General features: G+C 41.1%; 1 protein-coding gene across 1 annotated transcript; it reads left to right on the top strand.

Moving 5' to 3' along the window:
• Nucleotides 1–1,728: 1,728 nt before the first annotated feature.
• Nucleotides 1,729–17,074, top strand: MYLIP (myosin regulatory light chain interacting protein). Its single transcript, XM_021553216.3, has 7 exons — nt 1,729–1,961; nt 2,904–3,094; nt 11,973–12,158; nt 12,896–13,093; nt 13,431–13,595; nt 15,003–15,423; nt 15,774–17,074. The coding sequence occupies exons 1-7, from the start codon at nt 1,875–1,877 to the stop codon at nt 15,861–15,863; spliced, it is 1,338 nt and encodes a 445-aa protein (XP_021408891.1). The 5' UTR covers nt 1,729–1,874; the 3' UTR covers nt 15,864–17,074.
• Nucleotides 17,075–20,390: the final 3,316 nt, after the last annotated feature.

Raw genomic sequence — 20,390 nt, 5'->3', positions numbered from 1 at the left:
GTGGTGACCTTGCATTAGTGCTGTGGTTTGTTCTTCTTCCTATTATTCTTCACTCTGTTTTTAGATTCCCATTTCCTCTCATAGCTACTTGTTCAGCTACTGTGTTTGCACATAGGAGACAGCTCGTGTGACAAGTGCCCGCTGCAACCCTTTAGGCACTGTCTGAGAGAAAAAGATGAAATATCTTACAATCTTCTGCCTGGTGACAGCCTACTTGTTCCTCACCACTGCACTGCTCAGTACGTCTTTGATCTACACTTCTCTTGGGCAACACACACAGCGTGCATTTTGTACTTAGTCCTCCCTGTTGTTTCAATTTACATTGTTAAAGCAGCCATAAACTACTGTATGCACCTTGGGTATGCTTGACAAACACATACTTCCAAGGGCTCGCCTGGTGCTAGTGTTCTTCCCCTGCTTAGGAATCTCCTACGAGATTCATATCTACAGAGCTCAGTGAGTGTAAAATCTCCACCATCCCTTGGCATGGTGATGCATGGAGGTTGTGACAGGGCTTGACCCATCGTTCTTCAAATTTCCATGTTTTCCAGGGTTTTGCTTTCTGCATAATACAGAGTTGAGGAGGCCAAAGAGAGTATGGGGATGAGAACATCAATTTGGATTTTATCTTCCATTTAACAAAAATGAGTGTTTGAAAGCTGAGATATGAGCCAGGGCTCAGAGGACCTTATAACTTTCTACAGTGTCCTGAAAGGAGGGCACAGCTAGGTGGAGAGCAGCCTCTTCTGCTGGCAACCTGCAACAGGACAAGAGGACAGTCTCAAGCTGCACCAGGGGAAGTTTAGTTTGGAAATTAGAAATAATTTCTTCACAGAAAAGGTGATTAGACATTGGAATGGGTTGCCCAGAGAGGTGGCGGAGACACCGTCCCCGCAGGTGTTTAAGGAAAGACTCGACATGGCACTCAGTGTCATGGTCTGGTTGACATGGTGGTGATGCATCACAGATTGGATTTGACAATCTCAAAGGTCTTTTCCAACCTAACTAAATCCGTGATTCTGTGAAGGCAACATTTGGATGTCACACAGCCCATGGCTGCCCTCTCTCACATGTATCACAGATTGTCCCTCCCCAGCAGGCTTGCCCTCCACCTACACGTGGAAGAGCACACCTTGCTTCGCTTTAAGCGGACACAGCGCCAGGGTGGCCAGCTCCGGGCAGCGGCGGCTGAGGGAGCCTGAGGGAGGCTGGGGGAACCTGAGGGAGGCTGGGGGTGGTTGAGTGTGGTTGAGGGAGCCTGAGGCAGACTGAGGCAGGCTGAGGGAGGCTGAGGGAGGCTGAGGGTGGCTGAGGGAGGCTGAGGGTGGCTGAGGGAGGCTGAGGGCGGCTGAGGGTGGCTGAGGCAGGCTGGGGGAGGCTGAGGGTGGCTGAGGGAGGCTGAAGCAGACTGAGGCAGACTGAGGCAGGCTGAGGGCGGCTGAGGCAGGCTGGGGGAGGCTAAGGGAGGCTGAGGGCGGCTGAGGCAGGCTGGGGGAGGCTGAGGGAGGCTGAGGGAGGCTGAGGGAGGCTGAGCGAGCCCCGCCCGCGGGCACGGCGGGGGGCGCCACAGAGCCAGCACCACACACGCCCGCGCGGCCATGGCGGCGCTGATTGGCGGCGGCGGCGGCTCGCAGCCATGAGAGGCGGCTTCTGATTGGTCCGCAGGTGCGGACCCGGGCGGGGCGGGGCGGCGGAGGGTACATAAGGAGGGAGCGGCGCTGGCGGCACGCAGGCGGCGAGGGGCGCGGGACAGGCGCTGTCGGGGTCCGGGCGTGGGCGGCGAGCGACGCGTGCGGGGCTCAGCCCGTGGCGACAGCGGCGGCGGCCGCTCCGGGTGTCCGCGGCGGCAGCAGCAGAAGCGGCTGTCCCCAACCATGCTGTGCTATGTGACCAGGCCGGACGCGGTGGTGATGGAGGTGGAGGTAGAGGCGAAAGCCAACGGCGAGGACTGCCTCAATCAGGTGAGGGGTTCTTCGCGCCGGCGCTCGGGGCGGGGGCTGCGGCGAGCGCGGCGGTGACCGCGGGCGGCACGGAGCGCTGGTGCCCGTGGCCGCTGCCCTGCCCGCCCGCCGCCCCTGCCCGCGGCGGGGCCCGGGCGCCTGGCGAGGGGCGGCGGTGGCGCGGGGCTGGGCCGAGCGGGGGCGGCCGCGGCGGTGGGGGCGGGGAGCGCCGCAGCGTCCCCGCTTCCCTTGTGCTTTTCGTTTCTTATTTTTATTTTCCGTCTTCTTCTTTTTTTCCCCCAACCCTTTCTCCATGTTGAATGCAGAAGGTGCTGCATCCCACGCCACGGGGCTCTCCGGCCCCGCTCCCGTGGGCCTCGCCACGGAATCCCGCTGGAAGTGTCCCCGGGGAGGGGGCAGGAGCGGGGCCAGAGGCGGGGGATGTAGCACCCACTGCACTCAAACCTCTGCATCCGGGCTGGAGCTGCCCTCCAGGTGTGTTCTCGCCTTTCCGTCACCACCGCCTCGCTGTGTCTGCGGTGGCTGCTGTAGGGATGCTGGGGGGAGACAGAGGAACAGTCCAGACTGCTGGTGGCACCTAAATAAAACTTGTGGGTTTACTCCTCCTTGCCCAGCAAGTGCTAATGGCTGTGATACTGAGTAGCAGATATTCTCCTCTTGTGGAAATCCACTGACCCTCTGAAGTGCCTGTCCTGCGGGTGAAATTTGACCGTGGAAGCCCATGTGTATTTTGGCTAGTAGAGAAATTCCTAGTTCATGCCTAGTGCTTTTTTCTGGGCTGTTTTGTATGCAAACTAAAATCCAAGTGGTTAAGTCTTTTTATGAAGGTGCTAACAACAGGATTTTATGTGTGGTTTTAAGTCAGCAGTCTGAAAGGCCACTTTAGATGTTACTTGTAATTGTCATGTTGTAGCTGGATTGTAAAGAATCTTATTCTTTCAGGTTTGCAGAAGGTTGGGGATTATAGAAGTTGATTATTTTGGACTGCAGTTCACTGGCAGCAAAGGGGAGAATCTATGGCTGAATTTGAGGAACAGGATCTCCCAGCAGATGGATGGTTTAGCCCCTTACCGATTGAAATTGAGAGTCAAGTTTTTTGTTGAGCCACATCTTATCTTACAAGAACAGACAAGGTAAGTAAATATGGTTGTAAGCACATTTAATTTAATACTTTGTTTTCAGTTTCTGTAACTTACAAAAGTGATTGCACACTGGTTTTGTTTCTTTTGTCATATGGTAACTTTGCTTGACTTTTTTTATGTTGTTTTAAAATCCTAGTGGTTTTGAAGTTTATTATTGCTTTTTTTTAGAAAAAAATGTCATTAAATTTGCAACATTAAACTTCGTGTAGCTGCCAATAAGTAATGAGTGTGAGTAATCTTTGGAGCACTTAGTGCTGGAACTGGAAGAAACTAAGCTACCAGTAGCAAACTTTTTATATAGTATTTGTGTGTCCGATAGTAACCTCTCTTCTGTGGTGTTACTCTAGGTCATTCTGAACCACTAGTACAGAAAAGCAGGAAACAATTCCTCCCACAGTGCAAAAAAACTTGCTGAATTCCTTTTTGCTGGTATTATGTTACAGTAACTTTCATATAGCTACAGGCCCTTAGAGGCTACAAAAGAAACAGCTGTCTGGCTGCTTCTATGGCAAGTCCTCTTAACTAAATCATCATACTGTTATTAAAGCAGAAGAAATAGTTTTCTAAGATTAGTAGGGAACACTTGCTTTTACTCCTTAAGTTTGATTACCACATGAGTTGCAACAGAATTATCTTTAAAGAATGCTATACATATGTGTATTTAATGCTGACCTTCCAACTACTTTTTCCTGTTAGTTTTGGCTAGTACAATTAATATGAATGGGACCACTTGAAATCTAGTGTCTGTATGATAATGCCAAAGCCCATTTTCACTACTCACCTGAACTTGTTACTCTCAGAGTTATTAACTTAGTACTTTCAGAATTAAGACCACAAGTCTTAATGGTGGTCTTAATTCTGAAATTAAGCAACAACATGGTGCTTTTGCACAGAATGTCTAAAGAACTTGGTCAGAGGCTGACAGTCTGATTTGATGTTTATTTCATGGAAAAAAATATTTTGAGTTTATTTTTTGATCTAATGTGTAGGGAACAGGCTTTTGGGGAGCAGGGGTTCCAGTTCGTCAATATAGTTGAAGTTTTCAGAATGCTGTGGTGGTAGACCATGGTTGTCCTGCAAAATAGTTTCAGTTAGGCAAATGCATTTAAACTGAATTCCAGTTCTGATGTACTTTTATTTAGGAAATATTTTCTGTTATGTTTGGCATATGGTGGAGTATTTTTCCTTTAAGAAACTCTTATTTAAATATTCTTGGTAAGTATAAAACCAAATAACAAATGAGATTTATGTCGAACAAAAGGAGCCAGACAATTTCATAGCTGATGAGGCAGAAGAGATTACACTGAGCATGTCAGGTGTGTCTCCGTTCACAAAGCAAATCAGGATGAAAATCTGTGGAAACCTCGAAGTGGCATTTTTATGCTATCACTGATGAATGCTTGTTCAACTTCACAAGGCTTTTACAGATGTCTGTGTCCCTGCCTTCAACACTGTCAGTGCAAGACCTGGCAGGAGGTGGAAGTTAACAGAGAGGTTGAACTGGTGAAACATGCCCCAAGGGCCTCAAATACTAGCTTGTGTAGCTAAAATTTAAGAGTTTATATACCTACATCAAAGCAGCAAGTATTTCTCCACTGTAAAGATGATTTAAAAGGATGTAGGTGGGGCAAGCTTTCTTTTATGTATTAAGACACTTCTGAAACTAGCATTTTTAACAAACAATTTAAAAATTAACCCGAGCTTAGGCATCAGAAGAGATATATTAAGACCAAATACAAGTTGTATGTCAAGTTATAACTGCCTTTTAGTTGTGTAAGCCCAGTAGTCCACATGTAGCAGGCCTAGAATTCCAGAGGCTGTGGTTAATGTCTGTTCTCCTGGATTGTTGACTCTGAGTTTTAGTAGAGTGGCTTTTTTTCCTACTCAAGTCTGCCTGAGGATTTACGTATGCATGTAACTGTGAATTCATGTTTGTGTGTAAACATGAAGAAAAAGATTAAAAACTTGTAAACCTGTTACCAAACTTAAAAATCAGTAGATATATCATAAAATGGCAAGTATTAGCTGTACAGTTAAAGCTGACACATTGTTTCATCTTTATCTGCAAGGTCTTGATGAAGAAAGTAATGGGTATCCTTAGTTTCATTTAGTTGTTGTGTCTATATTTGATGTACGGGGTGTTTCTGGCACACCTTGTGGTCCAGTGTGTGAAGAACACTGGGGAGGTCTTCCAGTCTTTTGCTTGCAGCTTCTGATCCTGTTTTTACAGATAAATTTGATGCATGTTGAAACTGCTCTTGAAATCTGAGAAGCTATAAGTAATTCTAAATGTTCTTAATGCGTTTCATCACGATTATAAAAGCAGGTGTTGTGCTGGGTTACCAGTTTTTTTCTGTATACTTGGGCAGATTTGCCAGCCCCAGTTGCAGTGCTTCATTAGAGACCCTTGCTTTGCACTTGAGTTTAAAACTCAGGTTGTATGTTTGTAGCAATTTGATGTTCAGGTTTCTACATGCTGTGAAAGTCAATCTGGCAACAGAATGTTGACCTTGGCTTCTGTTGCCTTTTATCAGTCCAGAGGAAGATTACAGCCAATTTTAATATTCTTATACAAGGCAGCCTTTTTGCACAGAGCACAAAGACAGAACAGGTTATAATTGCACCTCTGACCACTATGGCAACAAACCATGTTCACTAAGTGCTTTGGGAATCTGAGAATTGTGTGGAGAAACCCTTTCTACTGCACTTTTTTTGCAGGGTTAAAAGCAGTTAATTTCTATTCTTGTTTGGATCTCAGCTTTTAGGTTTTTTTTATTTGAATACCTGAATTGCGCCACATGATTTCATAGTCTAGAATTGTTTTCAATGGAATAAAAGTGCTTCAGTGCAATAATGTAATTCTAATTTAATCTGCTGCTGTCAGAAATTTACAAGTCTGAGATGTGAGCAGTGTGCTGCTTTAGAGGACTTTGAAGAGCTAGCTGTAAGTTTTCTTTAGCATGGAAAATCATACTGGCTTGAAAAGGATTATCTCTTTGCTTAAAGACACATGTGATGGTCCAAGATTGAGATCATAACTCTGGCTTGTGTCTTGTTCATTTTCACTGTTTTCTGTATTTCTTTGATAGGCCGTGCAACAGTTGGGGGTGGGGGGAAAGCAAGCCTGCTTTTCACTTCTTTACTGAATGAGTTGTGGGTGGTTCACATATCAAATGTGAAGTGTTGAATTGCAGTAAGGAGCTAGGGCTTAGAGAAAGGATTACACCTGGAAAATTGGAATTTTCAGGAGACATTTGCCGGGTGTGGGGCCGGGAGGAGGTGCCCGGGAGTGGTGCGGGCTGGGCGGGCCCGCCGTGCCGGGTGCGGGGGTTAAAGGGCAGTGCCCGGGAGTGGCTGGGGCTCGGCCCGGGGAGCCAGCTCCGCTTTGGAATATCACACCCTCTGCCCATGGCAGAGAGCTCCGGGCACCAGCCACAGGCTGGTGTGGAACGTCGAGTCTTGAAACTTCACCCACTTTTTACTGGGAAGAGTGTTTGCCAAGCTGCCCAAGAGGCCAAAGGTCCCTGGTAGCAGTCTAGGAGAATGATGGGTTTAGGTTTTAAATTCAGCATTATTTGTCCTGTGTAGCAAGACTGAAAATCAAATATTCACATGTATACCACAAAATATGTCAAATTCTAGTGAGCCACACAATATTGTGAATCATTCAAAAAAGCTGCATTTTGCCAACCTTGAAAGTGGCAATTACTGTTTGAGATTATTAAAAAGTTGTATGATGTTTGCCAGTATTTGAATTATATTTACAAAGTACACTTTTTTGCTGTGTTGTCCAGTTATATTGATAAACTAGTTGAAATTAACAATGGCCTTAAATCTGTTGAGGAGTCGGATACATGTAGTAGATAACATGATGGTTTTCTTGCTTTTTCATCCTATAACATTAGGTAGCCAGCGCAGCAGTGACCTTTGTTACAAGGCAATGAAAGTCTGTATGATTGACACTGGGGTGAGTTTAATGGATCTGTTTGTCTAAGTCAGAGTTAAATTGCAGTTGGTAGCCTTTTATCCACTCTGCTATGAGCAATGAAGAACAAAGATACTGAGGAGGATAAAAAAAGCAAAAAAAAATTGTTTTTTTTTAAATGTAGGGAGGCCTTGTCTGCTTTTAAAAACATAATTATATTCTATAGATTTAGAAGTCTTTATCAATATATTTTTAGGGAGAACAATCATGCCTCTTAATTTTGATTTTAGACTACAGGGCAGTAAATTTACAGTAGGAAAGAGCCTTAACCTGTGGTAAGGAATCATACCCCAAAGAAAACAGGTAGTTCCTTGGGAGGTATGCCAAGATTCTTGCCTGTAGTCTGGCAAGAGAATGAGGTCTTTTGGCTGTGCTTATAGGGGTCATTAGTCATATGCAGACAATTCTTTGGTAAAGGATTGGGGTTTGTCACTTCTTCCACTGACAACTAAGTTTAGAGCTTAAAATTTTTACCTACCTATTTGCTCTGTTTCTCTTGCCTTGATTAAAAAAAATAGTAGAAACTATTGGTGGTAGTGCAGAGCCTTAATTCCTAATGCACATAATTATTTTCAATGAGTGACAAAAGAAAATTGATCTTGTGCTACATCTACTTCTTGTAGTATTTTTTTGTGGAGTTGTTACTGCCAGTTCATTTGGATCAACACTAACTAGGTGATTTACCCCCTCTTAGAATTCCATTGTAGTGAAGTTTTGATGTTTGTTTCTGGTAGTTGTGTTCAGTATTGCCAGCTTGTATGAATTGCTTCAGAGGGAGGCAAAAAGCAATTAATGTGATTGATATCTGGGTCTGTGGCTTTGATTAGATAGCTATACTTTTTTGTGAAATGGACCATCTGCTGAAATCTCCTTGCAATTTCCCCTTTTTACAGTTTTTATATCAAATTGTTTGCATCCAACTGCAATATATTAATCACACCACATTTGATTTTACTGAGTGTTTTGTATGTACATAAATCTTAAATTATATGCAGAATATGGATCCAAAACTAAGGATGCAAAATGAATATAAAATCACCAGTGTAGCTAATGCTTGAAGAAAATCTGTGATCCTGTTCTAATTGTAAAACTGCCCTTTGTTCTTTTGGAAAGGAAGAAATCTGTCTGGGCAGTGACTGATGGAGTGTACCTTTGGCAAGCAATGTGTTGTCCTCTAGTCAGTATTATTCTAGAGTGTTTTGAGCTAGCAAACTCAGAGAAAATGTTCCACAATTGAATACATAGGTATATCTAGGTAGCGTGGGGTTCAGAGCAGAAGAAAAGGCTGTTTTTGGTTACAAAGACTGTCTTTCATACTGATACTATCACATGTAGAGAACTTGGGCTCCAAGTGCAGTGGGAAGTTGTTTGTCCTCAAAGTGTCCTTGCCACTAGTTGATCAATGTCTCAAAATGTCTGGCAGGTGTTAAGATGACTAGGAGTCACAACAATTAATGGGCAAATTTCAGAGTTGTGAAGATTTAAAGACTAAATGAAGCCTTGGCAAGGGTAGTAAAAAGTTGGAGAATGTGCGAAGGGAATGTTGGGGCTGGGACAGGAACAGTCAGACATACCTTTTGTCTGACTTCACTCACTTCTCAAATTTGTAGCATTTAATAATAATGTATCAAGTGCAACTGAAGTGTGAATGATGCAGAAACAAAATCATATAGTTTCTTACATGGTGGACAAGTGTTAGGTTTTTTACCAGCAATGTTGGAAATGCAACCTTTAGGGGCCGTAAAAACAGTCCAGTTTTAGTTTTAACAGTTCATTGTTCTAAAACTTGCTAGGTAAAAATTCCGTTAAGTCTAAAATACTAGTGCTGAAATAATTCCTTGAAAAAAATGTATTCTCTTACTGTACAACCTGACTATCTTTATAGTGAGAAGACTTAAAAACTTTTTTTATCATATCTAAAGGTTCCAAGAGAGATTAAGGGTGGAGGATTGTGTATGAAGTGATTAGGTCACAGTCTAATTTACAAAAAGTTACATAAATCCTTTATTGTAACTAATAGTATATGTTATATGAGCAGGTTTTCTGCAAGGCAGTCTATCAAGTCCTTTAGAATTTGCAGAATTAGATAAGGAACTGTATCAAAGATCCTAATGCTTTAGTTTTGCTTGACTGTATTCAGCAATAAAATCTTAGGGCTTTTTCTTTAAGGACCAAAAGACTTTGGTTAGTGTAAAAAAAAAATAAGTCTGCATTTGTTATCAGATTGGCTGGTGTTATGTTTTGGACCTTTGAAGAGGAATGATTTTACAATGTATATTAATATAACTTTGAAGGAGTGCACTCTGCAGCTGGATGGGCTAATCAAAACCACTTTTTCTGATGTGTTCATAACCCTCACTGTCTTTAAAATTCTAGGTGCCTTTTTCTCATCAAACACAAAGAGTCCAAACAAACAAAAACCCACCAACACACACACATAAAAAAAAAAGGAAGCAGAGAATTTGCTACCTGAACTTTGGTTCAGGGTAGCTCCTCTAACAGGTCAGTGGGAAGTCATTCACTGTCCTGTTATGGGTGCAATTTAGGTTATTTAGGTGCAGATGGACTGAATTTGCATAAATAGTTACTTTGCAATACTGTCCTTTATATGTGCTGTTTGTTCTATTTATCAAAAAAATGCAAAATAGCTGAGTATTTGAGATGTTTTCCCTTATGTGATGTGAGCCAGTTATGGGAAGTTACTTCACATTAGCTGATGTGATGCTACTTGTAGTAATAGAATGTGACAATCCATGCATCTGCTGTATCTGTTCTATAATTCATCTGCATTTGCAGGAGCAATATTTTGGTTTTCAGCTCCCCTTGAGGTGTCAATAAGGTCTTTCCAGCAAGAGAAAAACTCTTGACTTTACCTGGTGTAGTCAGTGCTGTCATGAAAAAAACCCTGAAGGTAAAATAATTTAGGTGTGGTAGTTATAAATGTGTTTTAGCTAATGAGAAAAAAAAGGTCTAATCTTTCTTTGAAATGCTGTAATTAGTACTTAAAATTACTGGAAATCCTGTTCTGGTATTGTCAGAGGATAAAGAGTGCATGAGAAAATCTTTATTTTATGAAATGTTGATTGGAGTTAAGGAAAGGCCTACTATTGGAATTTATTTTGGCTGTAGTGTTTCTGTAATTTATACTGTATTATTTAGATTTGTGCTGAGCACAAAAAAGAGTCTGTACAACAAAATAATTTTAAAAGGCCACAGATATACCTTTCTGGGGCCCAAGCCCAAAGAGCTGTGACTCTGCAAGGTAGGAGAAACGCATGGGAGCAGGGGTTTGACTTTGTCTCAAAGAAAAAGAGCCTAAAGAAGGAGTGACCTGCTGACAGTGGAGACAGCTCTGTCTGAAGTTCTGGTCCTCCTGCCACCTCAGGTTGTGTCCTGCACAGTGTGAGGACATTGGCTTCCACCAGACTCCCCTCTAGAAGTGCTAAAGAGTGTAGGTTGATGTTTATACTTGAGAGTGTTGTGATTAAGCACTTGCATCACAACTAGTATGATGCTCTAGCATAACAAATGGTTTGCAAAGGGAAGTGTTAGAGCTGTGAATTCTTCCAGGAAGTGGACTGTAGGAAAGCTTTGAGGATAATTTAATACCATTTCTGTTCTGTCCTGATTCAAAAGGTTGTGGATATGATGCATCTTTTGGCTGGTATCTTCTTAGTTGCAACATTTACCAATAGAGCTAAGAAAGAGCACAACTTTTGTAAGTTCTGTAATTGCTCATAATACTGAAAAAATCCTATTTGCCTTGTTGTACAGAGGAGTTCTAGAATGCTAAAACAGAATATATGTAAGATATTCAAAATTCCAATTGGAAGGAAAGTGAATCACTTATTAGCATCTTCAGCTTCAGTTATCAGAGATTAGATACAGAGCTTCAGTAAAGCTTTTCTTAAAAGTAGATTAGACTTCATTTTAGAAGAGTAAATGTCCTGTTCCTGTGGAAGCCAAGAGGCATCCCTGTGGGTGCTAGGCTTCATTTACTGAAAGATTTTTTTTTCAGTGATACATAACTCTGTGATACACTCCATCTGGCTTCCATAAATATGTTGAGCCCTAAATGGTAAGAAATTTGTATTGTGTCCCCTGAAGGAAAACAAGGATGATCTACAGAAGTTAGGCCAACCCATAGGGGATAATGACATGCTGCTGTTAATGTTGGCGAAAATGTTTTGTCTGTCAAGTAACCTATTAGATAATTAAGGGCTGCTTTTTGAATTTCAGCAAGCTGTCAAACCTGTCTTGGTCTCAAGTGCAAAGGTTGGTCTGATGAATGCTTACATTGTAGCTGTTTTTCTATTTCATTCCCCAATGCCTTTCCAGGTATTTCAGGTTATTCTCTTAATCGTGTTGCTGGCAAAAACACCATGGCTGTAGTGGCAGGGGCATCTCCACTGTGTAGAGAGAGTATGGCTTCTCCTCTTGCAAAACAGGAGAGTGTATGTTTTGAGAGGCTCTTCCCAAATTTGCTCTTGTGAAATGAAGAATAACTTGTAAATTGCAACAAAAATGTAAACATGGGAAACTAATTGAAATCTTTCATTGATATTTTACTCACTAAATTGAAATTACTAAGTGGCCTTAGGAGTTAAAGCAGTTCTTATTCTTGAGATACTCAGGATGATGGTGAAGCGCTCTTTTCTTTTTTTTTTAGTAGTGATTTTAGATACCACCTTCAGTTGTAGCTTCATGTTTAAGAGTAAAGACTAAGATGGAGGCCCTTTTTTTCCCTGTGCCTGACTTCATCTACTTGGTACATTCATTGCAAATTCTTGATTATCAAACATAGTTGAGATGTTACTTGTTACATGTCTTGATTACAGATATCATGTAACAATTTGTGTAAGCAAATGTTTGATTGTGTTGCAGGCATATGTTTTTCTTGCATATAAAAGAAGATCTTCTTGCTGGTAATCTCCAGTGTTCTTCAGAGCATGCAATTGAACTTAGTGCATTGTTGGCACAGATGAAGTTTGGAGATTATAACCAGAACACTGCCAAGTACAATTATGAAGAGTTGTGTGCAAAAGAGCTCACCACTACCATTTTGGAGAGGTAAAAAGCACAAGGATCTAGTTTCCTTTTTGGAGACCAACAGCAGAAGCTTTTGTTATGCATTTAATTGCTGGTGATACAGTGTAAATGAGTAATTTAACAGTAATAGATTTGGAGAGCAAAATCTCCAACCTGAATGTTTGATGTTCTGATTTCAGTTAAATTTTTAAGCTCAGTTATGAGGTGTCTTTTTTTGGTTTTTTTTCTTATGAAAACTCTGGTAGGTGGGGAAATACAGATATATTTAAGTACCTGGAGTATGGTATTTAAAATGTAAATATGTCTTAGACCTGTACTTGTGAATGAAGGAATTTATCTGGCTGAGTACCCTTACTCTGAAAAGTAAACAGAATTCTGAAACATCTTCATTGCTCAGTTCCTGAATATCAGGAAACATTCAGTGTGTCATACTTTTCTGTAGTGCTTTCTTTAATTATGAACTTAGTGGTAGCTCAGGGAATGTTTGGGTTGGTGGTGTTATTTGGAAAGCTTTGATTACATGTAGCTTTTTCATTTCTAAGCAAATGCACAGTATTTTCTCCTTGACATTCTCTTTTGGTAATTCTCAACTATTTCCAGTTCACAATTGCTGAAAATCTGTAGACAGATAAAACAGGTCAGGAGCATTTACTAATCTGTTTAACTAGGTCATCTAAAAACCCATGTTAAAACAAGCTGCTGACAGCAACAGCAGATACTTGAATTATTTCACCTATCCTTAATCTTTTTATCAACAGCATTATTACAAAGCACAAGGAGCTAGAAGGTCTAAGTCAAGCATCTGCTGAATACCAGATTCTACAGATTGTTACAACACTGGAGAACTATGGGGTAGAGTGGCACTCAGTAAGAGATAGTGAAGGGCAAAAACTCCTTATTGGTGTTGGACCTGAAGGCATATCCATCTGCAAAGATGACTTCAGTCCAATCAACAGGTATGTGTTTCCTGGAACCATTTTGCATGATCAATTTTTCAAAATTATGGAACGTGCCTCTAGTTTTTACATAAATACATAAAACTGCTCTGGGAATTACTAAAAGTGACTATTTGGATACAAGTACCTGCTTGTAATCCAAATAAATAAGTGACCTTAATGATTTTGATTTATATATATATATATATATATATTTGAGGCAGCATCTTCAATCAGCATTGCTGACTACCATCAGAAATCATTGTAACTTCTGATAAAAATGCATTATAATAGTTTGTGGAAAATTCCCTAATCCTTAACAACTAAGAAACCTTTATATTTTAACATTAATTTCTAGGATTGCTTATCCTGTTGTTCAAATGGCAACTCAGTCTGGAAAGAATGTATATCTGACTGTTACCAAGGAGTCTGGTAATAGCGTGGTTCTCTTGTTTAAGATGATCAGTACAAGGGCAGCAAGCGGACTCTACAGAGCAATTACAGAGACACATGCATTTTACAGGTCAGTATTGCCCCTAGAGTCATGTGCTGCTGCTCTTCTCCAGTGTTTGATATAAGTACTTAAGCAGCCAGCAGTCTGACTGCACTGTGGAAATACTCTGCAAAATTCTATTGTATTTTCAGCCTCTTTTCGTCTCAAGTCCAGAAGCTGAAAAGGTTTTTGCTACTTTCCATTTTGTGTGGTGGGAGTAACAATAAAAATAAGCAAAATTTTCCCACTATGAATAACAGCATTTCAAATTATCAACTTTTTATGTTCCTTGATACTTTGTAAGCAATACATACGTTTTTTGTTCCTGTGTAAGAGAATGAGAGCAGTGGGGAAGATCCTGTCATTCAGAATGCATAATCTTTTATTTGGCTCCTTCAGTTGTTATCTGCATGGTACCTTCCCATCCCATATATTTAAACCTTCTTACAGTTCCTCTGTCCTTGCTCACATGCTCAGGATTTTGCTTCATGCCAGCAGCTATCCACTGTCTCTGTCCTGTTGTTTTTGAGGGTGGGGTGTTATATTCTTTTGTTGGTGGGCAACTTCTCAACCCCCTTTCATTCCTACTGGGATGTCCAACACTGATCAGTAAGACTAGCTGTCAAACACACTTAGCAGTGTTTTCTTAAAATTAACTACCACATACGAGTTTCAATTACTTCTTGACCTTTGAATATGCTTATAATTTTCTCCTTCGCAGTTTGATTTTAATTTAAGCAGAATTTTAGTTTGGCAACAGCATTTGGCCATAAGCTTAGATCTTGAACCTTAGGCCCTGGGAGGCTGTAGTCTTTCTGTTTTGTTTGTGTTTTCCTTCCTGTGTTGCCTAGAGAAGCGATATGCCCTAATAGGCTTCGGAAGATTCAACTGGATCACTGAAATATGTGACAAGCATGGTTAGGGTAGCTGAAATGCACAGTGGCAAATACAAATGCCTTAATTTTCTACACTCCATTCACACTGGTTCCCTTCAGAATGACATAATACTAGTATATAAAGTACTTGGTGGAAATTGGGTTAAAAACATTACTTGACTCTGTGATAAAATTGAGAGCCAAGGACTCTTAATTGGAATTCTTTAGGGCAGCATTTGGAAATGCCATGCAAAAAGGTGTTGCCAGGCCGAACTGTGGATTAAGCAACTGTTTGCTGTTTGTTAGTGTAATTTTTTTAAGTCCCTTCCATAGGCTGACTCCATTTTACCAGACACTTCACATTTTGAAGATGTAAAGTTATTGTCACTTTCCATTTTACACTTTTCAAAGGAGAATTTTCATGCAAAGATCATTCAAGAGCTTAAATATTACCTCAGACTGTTTAATTTCAATGTGGTTTCTTCAACTTTGGGAACAAATGACTAGGATCATTCTACTGGTATTAACTAACCAAGTTTGTATTTGTCCTATTGCTTTATAGGTGTGACACTGTCACCAGTGCTGTCATGATGCAGTATAGTCGAGACTTAAAGGGTCACCTAGCATCTCTATTTCTGAATGAAAACATTAATCTTGGTAAAAAATATGTCTTTGATATTAAAAGAACATCAAAAGAAGTTTATGATCATGCAAGGCGAGCTCTTTATAATGCTGGCATTGTGGATCTTGTTTCAAGAAGTGATCAAACCCCACCAAGTTCCCCTCTTAAGTCTTCAGAAAGCAGCATGAACTGTGACAACTGTGAGGGTCTCAGCTGCCAACAAACAAAAGCCCTGCAAGAGAAGCTGCGGAAGCTGAAGGAGTCCATGCTTTGTATGGTGTGTTGTGAAGAAGAGATAAATTCAACCTTTTGTCCCTGTGGCCACACAGTTTGCTGCAAGTCCTGTGCTTCCCAGTTACAGGTAAATGCAGTGCCATCAAATTGTGAGTTACCAATTTGTGTGGAAGGTTTGATTTTTTTTTTTAATATTTGATGGTGATGGATTAATATGTTTGTGTTGATGTTCTAGTAAAACTACTAAGATTTTGTTTGTGGCAAATTAATTTCAGAGAGCATGCTATCTGAATGATGTGCTAAATGTAATTTGTGGTGAGGCTAAGAATGAGCTGCACACTTCTTGCTTCTCACCATACTCTGTCTTAAATATGGAATGATGAAAAAGCGCTGTTATTGTGTGTGTGAAATCTGCAGGAAGTGCAGAGACTTTCAAAATACAAAGTAAATTAATTTCCTGATGTTTTTCCTTTCCAGTCGTGTCCCGTTTGCAGATCTCGTGTAGAGCATGTCCAGCATGTGTACTTGCCAACCCACACCAGTCTTCTCAATCTGACTGTGATATGATCTATGTACACATTTCAAATGCATCGTGTACTCTTCAAACTGCACTAATAAGAAATGCAACCATTGATTGTGAAGAAGGCAATCACTCTGGCACCTATCCATGATCAAAAGCAAAAAAAAAAAAACCTGCATTTTTTTAACATAAATATTCTTTGTTCAGCATGTCCAAAATGGTTTGGGACGTCTTCTAAGAGTAGAAGTGTAATTGATTCATGTTTTTAAGGAATGATCCATAAGTTTGTAGCACGGCAGTGTTGCCACAAAGCTTGGTAACCCTGGAGAAATGTGGTGTAGACATGCAAATGTACCTGGTGAAAGCAATGCAGCCTTTTCTTTTACATGCTCTAAATCCTTTTTAGCTCAGTTGTACTGTTTATTTTAATAGTAAGACTTGCTTTTTCACATACCAGTTTAGTAAGGCTCATAGCTTCTGCTTTTAGTAAATTGCTTTAAAGAGATCTCTTTTTAAAAAATTAGTTCTTAAACTGAAGTTATAACGCTTCAATTCAGAATTCTGTTAAATAGAAAACAATTCTGAGAGAATAGCTTTGGAAAGGGAGGACAAGATTATTAATCTTCAAGTGTTGAGGGTGAGTCAGGAAAGTCTTGTGGTTGCCAGTGTCCTGTGGAAGCACTGCTATGGCAGTTCATTCACAGCTCTCAGTGGGCAGGGTACTCCCGAGTTTCCCACAGTCCACTTCTGGCTGGTGGTCTTGGAAGCGGCAGGGAACTGCCCTTCAAGTTGGCTTTATTTTTGGAGACTGATTTTAAACTATGAAACATGCACCATTAATCTTTAAGGGTTTTGTCTAATTTTGAATGCTTTCTTCAGTTAGCATCTTTAGCAGGAAATTACCTACCCAATAAAGTGTTTTTGATTTCCACCCCCTTACTTGGGCATTTTGGCCTCTGGTTTCCTAGTGTCTTCTCCAGGGTACAGAGAGAACTGGAGACCATATTTGGGTGCAATACTGGCTTAATCAAAGCTAGAAAAGTACACTGTCACTTTACAGAAATTCTCTGACTATACTTTTCATATTGCCTTAATGTAGCAGTAATGTGTGTTTATGCATCTGTTTCTTTGCACAGACATTTTGTCAAAATATTAAAACTCTACTTTTTTATGACACATTAGCATATAAACCTTACTCTAAGAGGGTATTTATTTTTTCACTTTGTAAAGAAAATTTTGTTTCCTCATGAAGCAAGAGCTTTGTCCTATATTGTAGGCAGCTTCTGTCTTTTTTATATTCAGATTAATAAAGGACTTTAAAAAAATCTTTATTGTTAAGACTGATTTTGCTCTGAAATTCATCTGAGGCACTACTGAACTGAAAACACAACACAGTATTTGCATAGTCAGTCTTGAATATTTTGTCACGTTTCAGGTAATGAGGTTTTCTCAAGTTCATGCAATGGAGGGAAGAAAACTGACATTTCTTACAGACAGTGAACTTTAAAACAGCTGACATATTCAAACTGTAGCATAGCCTTCCAAATTGAGCTTGTGAAGAATATTTTCTATAGTAAATTGCCCCAAATCTGAGGCAATGTCCCTGGAGGTATATTATAGGGGAATGAGAGAAATTAAAGAATGCAGCTTGAGAGTAGAGGGTTGGCATTTCAGTAGTCCTGTCTAGCAAGTTCTTAATTTACAGAGGTGTTGGTGTCATTTTTGATTTGGGCTATTCAGACTTGCTGACTCCTTTTACATTGTTGGAGAGGTGGTGCTTCAGCACTTCCAGGGCTATGCTCTGCCACAAAAAGGAAGGAGTGGGTGTACAAATGTCTTCAGAGAAGACTGTATCCAGCTATTGTACCAGCATACAGTGGTGCTTGAGCAAACTTCCTTTGTGTCCCAAGATTACAACAAAATTATGTTAGTAACATCTAATCCATTATCTTATGGCAGGTGGCTGAAATGGATTGTAAATTAACATAGATGTTAATGCAGGAATCAGATTTAAAGTATACTTAACATGATCAAGCTGTTAAAATAAGCAAGCATGAACTTGTTGCAGATGATAGAACTCTAGGTCCTTGTAATTAAATTGACTGTGTAATTAGACCTTGCTAATAAAAATAATTCCAGTAGTTATAATTCTACTACTACTAGTTAGAACTCTACTTCAAACCAAGGTAAGGTTTGAAGCTGGTTATATGGCAGTGGTGGAATTTGGCCAAATCCTATGACTTCTGTAAGCATACCCTGTTTAGTGTTGGAAAGCTGTGCAGATCTGAGTGCAGGCAGGAGCCTGGCCCAGTGCAGGCTGTGCCTGAAGCTGCTGGGAACCCGCTTCTGTATTGGCAAAGCAGAGTATGCAGCAGCAAGGGAAGGCCGATGGACTTTGGCAGTTAGGAGGGGTCTCCGATAGGTGGGGGTTTGTGGGTTTTTTAATGAAATTATGTTACCTGTTCTGAGAACTGAGCAGCAGCCCATCTCTGCAATGCTGTAAATCAACAAAAGCCTCACCTGGTTTATATGTAAGAAAAAAATTAATGTAAATCAATGCAAGGATAGCTTTTATTTGTTCACAGGCTTCTTTCTTCAGAAGCGTTGCTTGAAATGTAGTTGATCATGCTCTGCTAGGAAAGTTTTGCTTAACCATCCAACAATACTGTTATTTGGGTTGCTCAATGTTTGTAGGTCAAATATACTTTATTACAGGGAGTACCTGTGTCTTGTCCACGTGAGCTGCTGAGTGCTATGAAGAGTGTAAAGGAAATAATACGAAATCTTGAGCTCCACATGCCACTTAGTCATACTGCACAAAAAGTCAGGTCTTGTTTGCTGAAATGCTGTTCTTTTCTCCAAAGATGCTTTGAATGTTGAAATGGATGGCAGAGGGGGGAAAAAACCCCAAATGCCAAACTAGAAAACAACAGCACATTTTGTAGGAGTAACTGGAGTGTGTGTCCTTTATGCTTCTTCCTCAGGAGCATTGATCACAAAGCTTCATTTGGTATCTCTCACACGTAAGTCAGCTCCTGTACCAATATCTGCTAGCGAAAGCTGGTACAGCTTGGCAAGCAAATTCATGGAACATTCAGTTTTTATTTATCTTCAGAATTGCAGAGCAGCTGTTGTAATCCCATTGGGTGTGTGCAATGTCACTTTAAAGTGCTATAGTCTCAAATTTCCCCCACAACTACCTCAATGGGAAAAACTCACCCTGGGAGACAACATGACTTTCTAGATCAATTTGAGCCAGAGCCTTGCTAGGTGACATACACCTCCTTAGGGCAGAACAGCATTTAAGAGTAGCCCTGTGGGGAGAGGGTTACTTGTAGGAGATCTGGAGAAGATAAAAGTATTAAAGTAGTCACACTTCAGTGTTATTAATAAATAAGATAGGGCTGTGAAGTTCCATACTTCTACCAATATCTCCCTGCTTTCATCCGCCTCTTGCTGCACCAAGGTCTCTGTTTAGGGAGAGCTCAGTTGGCAAGGGGCTCCAAAGGCAGCATGTTGAGATGCTCAAAGCTACAGCTGTTAAAAAGGCACAGCTCCATCCTCCAGCTCATAGTTGCTCATTTCAAGTTACATACAGAATATTCAAATGCTAAAGACCTGTAGAATGAAGGCTTCTGTATTTTTTAATTATTTTGATTTCTTCCCCAAGTGCCACAAAGGCATGTACACAGCAGCATTCATATATGTGGAGATTTATTTCCTTGCTAAATCAGCAGTGTTGCCTTCTTAGGAGAATGCCCTTGGGGGAAAATTCTCATCTGTCAGCCTACGCTGTTTCATTTCGCAGCAGCACACTGGTGTGTTGATCAAAGACGAGGAAAATAACAGCTCAGATTTCCTGTGTATGCTTTTGAACAACAAACTTCATAGAGTGTTAAAATTATGAATTGACAAATTTTAGCTTCAGTTATGCCTGGTCAAACATCCTTCTGGAATCACCACCACCATTTTCAGTGAAAGACTTCTGTAGTGCCAGGCAAGTGCTTCAATCACATTGCGCCCTCAGATTCAGCCAGCTGGAGCCTGTTAAAACAGAACGTAGGAACTGACAAATAGGCTTAAAAAGTAAAACTGGAGGGGAAAAACTTCACAACCTGGGGTACACTGCTAGAAGAAAGGTGGACCTTCCAAGGCAGGGCCTGAGCACAGTTTTGCTGGAGGAAGCTTGGGTGGAGGCTCCCACTATGGAGTCCAGGGCTGTGGCTTCCCCTGGGACAGGTGGCCAGCCTGGCAGGAGCACCACTGATCCCTAGCAAGAAGGGCTGGGTGGGATGCAGGCTAGGAGAGGCAGGAGAGGGCCAGGCAGAAGATAAGGCATGCTGGAGCAGGTAAGCCACTGCCTGGCTGGTAATTCCCCAGGGAAACACCCACTGGAGCATTCTCCAAACAGGTGACAGCCAATCTGCAAGGAGCCCTGAGCATCACACGACTGCAAAGGTAAACCATCAGCTGGAACCCCATGGTTCAAAATTACCTTCAACAGTACTGAGTGGTAAAAGCTACCATAGTTTCTGGGTCTTCTGGTTTCCTGCAAGGGGTAGTATGAACTAGGA

This window comes from Lonchura striata, chromosome 2 (genome assembly GCF_050655825.1).
Source record: "Lonchura striata isolate lonStrDom1 chromosome 2, ASM5065582v1, whole genome shotgun sequence".
NCBI lineage: Eukaryota > Metazoa > Chordata > Aves > Passeriformes > Estrildidae > Lonchura > Lonchura striata.
Note: the sequence above shows the minus strand (reverse complement) of the source record. Positions and strands in the feature narration are given on the sequence as shown.

Coding starts and splice junctions, on each gene's coding strand:
- MYLIP (XM_021553216.3), top strand. CDS start 1,875: ATGCTGTGCTATGTGACCAGGCCGGACGCGGTGGTGATGGAGGTGGAG. Junction 3,095..11,972: donor ATCTTACAAGAACAGACAAG/GTAAGTAAATAT, acceptor ATTGTGTTGCAG/GCATATGTTTTTCTTGCATA. Junction 12,159..12,895: donor ACCACTACCATTTTGGAGAG/GTAAAAAGCACA, acceptor TTTTATCAACAG/CATTATTACAAAGCACAAGG.